Below are 5,000 nucleotides of genomic sequence, written 5' to 3'. Positions count from 1 at the left end.
TATTCAGCCGTCTCGGTGCATTGTGAAAATGCACATCAAATCCTAATGAAGCTCTTAGACGTGAAGCAGCCGAATCGATAAGACAGCATTTCCCTGAACACTGAACACATCAAGCATTGCCCCACCCTCATATGTGGCGAACAAATAAATACAAAAACAACAGGCAGAATCTGATAGCCGCCGTGGGGCCGTTAGTAGTTAACATGACTAACTACCAGCACAGCTATACCTTCCTTTCCATCATTCCTCCTCCACTGCACACCACATGAAGAAAATCCATCACTTCCTATTCAGACTACAAACAAAGACATAAGGCGGATGGTGTTTAGCCAAGGGCTACTCTAAACCTTACATCTCTCTCTCTCTCTCTCTCTCTCTCTCTCTCTCTCTCTCTCTCTCTCTCTCTCTCTCTCTCTCGACTCACTCACCCACTCTTTCAGCAAGCCAGTGTGCACATGTCCTCAAGGGTACCATTTATTACCGTGTGATTCTCTGCTACAATTTTGGAACCCAATCAAAGCACATACGTGCTAAACGAGTGTCAGACTCGCAGGTTAAAGGCATCATCCTACCCATGATGGACACGTCATACTCGATGAGGAGTGTTGCTTCCTGGCCGCACTGCTTGAGGATGCTCATTGCCTCTGCGTGGGAAGTACCGTGCAGACGGATACCGTCGATGCTCAGCAGCCGGTCTCCGGGTTTGATAGTGCCTTCCCTGGAAGAAAAGAAAAAAAAAATACTGTCGAGATAAGATGTGAAGGAAACAGCAGTCTAAAGGAGCTGGGTTTTTAAGACACCTATAAAGGTGAGCAGGAATCCACGGCTCCTTAAAATTGAGTAGTGAAAGATTCCCCAGTGAGTATTTTACCACTGAATAGAGTTAACAAGGCACAAGGAGACCCTGATTGCCGTCTAAGAGCACTATTATTTCACACCTCCTTCACCACGGCTGCATGTAAGCAGGCTGGAGGGCCAGTGAGGATTAATGGCACAGAATTATAACCTCGCGCGCCTCGTTACACCAGACTTTTCAGAATAGAGGCTCCATCTGCCTCATACATGACGCACGCTTTCATTCCTACTGTATTAATCAGAAAACTCTTATAACAGAAAATCAGAAGGATGAAAATAGGCACCGAGCTGCAGGTCACAGCCTAGCAATTAATGAGAAAGACTTCAGAACAGTTAAGGGTTCTGTGCTTCATGTATATCGCTCAGGAATAAATAAGAACAAAATAAAAGAGGTAAGTTTTTCAAAACCATGACAACCTGACTGGTCTTGTAACTAGACTCATGCAATAAGTAATGATGAATGGATCTGGCTACAGACAGCCTGTGGTTGGACAAAAGCCTGAAATCGCCTTGTGAAAGGAACACCTTATAAGCAAAAGTTGGAAATAGTACAAGAAATTGGAGTATTTGGTGGTGTGGATTAAAGAAAAATATGATTATTGACAAAAGTAAAGCCATAGGCAGAAGAATGATAGAAAAAAAAAAATAGGGCAAAGCGCAAACACAAAATAGGCTGGTGTGTAGGAGGAGAGCACAAAAAATCCATGGTAGTCTATTTGCAAATCTAAGATGAGTAATGAAGTTAGAAAGCAGGAATTCAGACAGAACCTTATGGTTTCTATCCGCAAACTGCTGACTCAGAACTAGCGTCACTGTGAGAACTTGCACAAAATGTCTATCAAATTCAACACTGATGCATGAATATGCTAAATAATAGTGCGGCGATAGAGCAGTGGTAAGGTTCATCTACAGTATATGATGTACGAGCTTCCTGAAGCCTTTCATATCAGGAAAACTATCCCACCTGTCAGCAGGGCCACCAGGTCTGATCGTTGTTATGGTAACAGGGCGAGATTTGTTCCTGTCTTCATGGGCGCCTCCTGTGGGGGGAAACACAACGCATTAGCCCTTCTGACTAATGTTGCCATAAAGATAAACATATTGCATGTGCGCTCTTGGGAAACTAATGCGTTTTGCAGGCACATTTTGCATATCCTCAGTTCTGAGGCAGACAGATGACTTAGAGCTGCTGGGTGGAGGCTATTTCTCTTGGATGGACACATTTGGCCATTTTCTCACTCTTAACTCCCCGCATAACTGCACATTTGGAACAATGTGACTCGCAGTCTCGATACGGCAGAAATATTTGACTTTAATTGAGCCGCAAATTGAGACCTAGAAGGCAATTGAATGGATATGAATTAAGGCCAGTTGAACAGTGATAGTAAAGATGAAGTAAGGAGGTCACCAAAGTCCATCCATTTCCACCTGCTGTAGAACGCTGGAGGCAATGGAAATAGTTCCTCAGTGATACACATTCTGTTTGATGTAGACAGGAATCATATGAACTTGCTTCGAAATGTGAGAATCAAAGGCAACATTCTGCTCCACAGGGATCTCCCATCTGTGTTCGGATACTTAATACATTGTACATGGTCAATATACTTAAAACTTGATTTTGGACACATGCTGATATCTGAGTGCTCTGCTTCATCAAAGCCAGGGAGAAAAGTCATTCAGATGCACATTAAGCAATACTAAATAAACAAACAAATAAATAATAAATAAAAGGCCATGAAGCTAATAGGGAAAGTAATCCTGTACAAGCCTGAGTAACGCTGCAAAAAAGAGTAATGCTGCAGGTAATTTTCCTAACAGGATATATGACAGCGCTCTTCGTTCATAAGTCAGATATTCAGCGAGAACATGTTTAGAGGTTAGATGCTATTTATATTTCTTAGCAGAATGAATGGCTCTGATGTTTGAAGAGCTTCTTATTCAATGGCGGAATCGTTACTGCGGCCGAAAAATCATCCGGCTACTTACTGTTTGCTGTTTCATATGTGATCATCAAATCTGTTTTTACTGTGGAAAATGAACGAGAAAAATGTCCTTCATGTTCTAAAAGTTGTCATATGAAATAGGTTTCAAAGGAATGAAGATGTCTTTAGTATTTAGCATCGGGGCTATATTACAGGAACCACATAATATCTCGCTTTGGCTGAATTCTGGTAAATTGTTGTTTTTTTAAATTCATATTTGCATCAATAGATCCAAACTATTTGGCTTTAATCAAGTTGCTGGGGAAAACAGAAAACAGCATTTTTTTTCTTTTGTTGTTTTTTTAAAATCTTTTCAGCACAAAAAGATGAATAATAGATTCGAACCTACAGCCATCTGGCTGACTATTAAAGTAATAAGGAGGAAAATATTCCAAACATGCATCGGAATATATGACAAGATCCCATGCTTTATTATATTTTTTCTTTTTTTTGTTGTTGTGATAACAACCTTTTCATTTTTTCATGATCTCTGCATGTACCCTATTGTTAATATGTAATAGATTATTAAAACATTAAGCCTTTATTCGCATAAATACAATTTTGAGATGTCAATTGTTCTGAATTTGGTTTGTCGTGCATGTATTTAAAATACGATGGTTTGATATTAATTGATTGTCCTGTGACGTAGGATCTTGCGGACGCTCGCTTTTGTCTTTCAGCGCTATCGACACCCTGTATCCCAAAGCCGCTACTACGATATATGTGCTTCTATAGTTTAACTGTGCTTTCAGAAACAGCGGCTGGATTAACTGCAGTACGGTCACTATATTGTCTTCCCCGATAAAGATGCAGTCATCACAGCCTCCTTCTTAAGAGTCGGACACATATGTGGAAGTCGTCAATCACACGAGTCACTCCCACTAGAACATGTTCTCATGCAGAGATCAGGGGAAAATTATGTCGAGATAACGAGAAAGATTAAGTGGTTATCACGAGAAAACAAGAAATAAAAAATATAATAATGCATGGCCTTTTGGGACCTTCATAACCTAGGGATGAATAAGGATAAATTTAAATGCATAAAAAAAAAAAAAACACACATTTTATGTTCTGTAAAGCTTCTTTAAGACGATGTCCATTGTTAAAAGCGCTATACAAATAAAACTGAAATGAATCAAATTCCGAAGAGACGATATTTAGTAGAAATAAAGCCCGTATACTTCCGCTCCTTATACATGGAGGGCTGAAGGCAATTAAAAGTTCTCTGCTGTAAAGACAGTTTGCACAAGTTATTTAGGATAAACAGCTCTGGAGTCAAAACTATATCCCTGTCTAATGTGAATAAGATGTCCTGAGCAAGCTGGGTGCAGAAGGGGAAGAGTGCAGGGTATTCCCAGAAAAAAGAAAAAAAAACTGTAAAGAATCAATTCGGATTGTAATCAGATAGCGACTGTCAAAATGTCAGCATGAAAACTTATCACCTTCAGAGGTAGCTAGATATTAAAATGACAAACTGCGGTTGAGATGCAGGTAAAAAGCAAATATATTTCAGCTCAGAAAAGTCTCAGAACTGGCACACTTTCAGCACGTGAAGGTCTTCGTCACATTACTGCACATCTGATCGGACCAGAACAAATGTCCCAAACTCCTCCGAGACAATAATAATAGTGTGTTCAGGTCATGTTCAGGTCACTCACAAGGCTTTACTGCCTTCTGATGTAGAGAATAAAAAAAGACACAAATCTAAATAGACAACATATAATATTACGGTTAATTACAGGTTAGATGAAGAAGTGACTGCTGTTCACATTTTTCATGTAATTACTGTAATTCTCACATGATGTTAACACACCATTAATTGTTGTGTCTGTTTCCAGGCAACCGATCCTGCCCCACACCGCTGTGCTATATAAAGTCATATATACTTTCATCACAACAGCGTAAAAAAAAAAATAAAATACTAATTCTTGGAAAATATCATCCAAAAAATTGTATTAATTCATTAATGGAATTTTAAAAACCCAGAACAGCTAAAAACTAAAAAGTTTAATTTCCAGGCAATTTTTTATTATTTTTTTTTTAATGAAAAAAGTCCTTTTTAGATGAAAAAAGTTTCTTATACAGTTATTACTTTAATATGATTCAGGGACTAGAGTGATAATAGAAACGTAGACGGTTAAGAGAGCGAGGACTGAAAGTCTA

General features: G+C 39.1%; 1 protein-coding gene across 12 annotated transcripts in view; it reads right to left on the bottom strand.

Annotated features, from left to right (window-relative positions):
• The window catches only part of grip1 (glutamate receptor interacting protein 1), a 261,039-nt gene that overhangs the window by 47,342 nt on the left and 208,697 nt on the right, over positions 1-5,000 (bottom strand). For all 12 annotated transcript variants that reach the window (XM_047803916.1, XM_047803910.1, XM_047803911.1 and 9 more), the window contains exons 6-7: positions 1,820-1,895; positions 573-718 (exon numbers count right to left, since the gene is read on the bottom strand). In XM_047803916.1, the coding sequence (XP_047659872.1) occupies positions 573-718; positions 1,820-1,895 (222 nt within the window). The remainder of the gene's footprint in view (positions 1-572; positions 719-1,819; positions 1,896-5,000) is intronic.

The sequence above is a fragment of the Tachysurus fulvidraco genome, chromosome 19 (assembly GCF_022655615.1).
Source record: "Tachysurus fulvidraco isolate hzauxx_2018 chromosome 19, HZAU_PFXX_2.0, whole genome shotgun sequence".
NCBI lineage: Eukaryota > Metazoa > Chordata > Actinopteri > Siluriformes > Bagridae > Tachysurus > Tachysurus fulvidraco.
The sequence above is the reverse complement of the archived record's forward strand: the minus strand, read 5'-3'. Positions and strand labels throughout refer to the sequence as shown.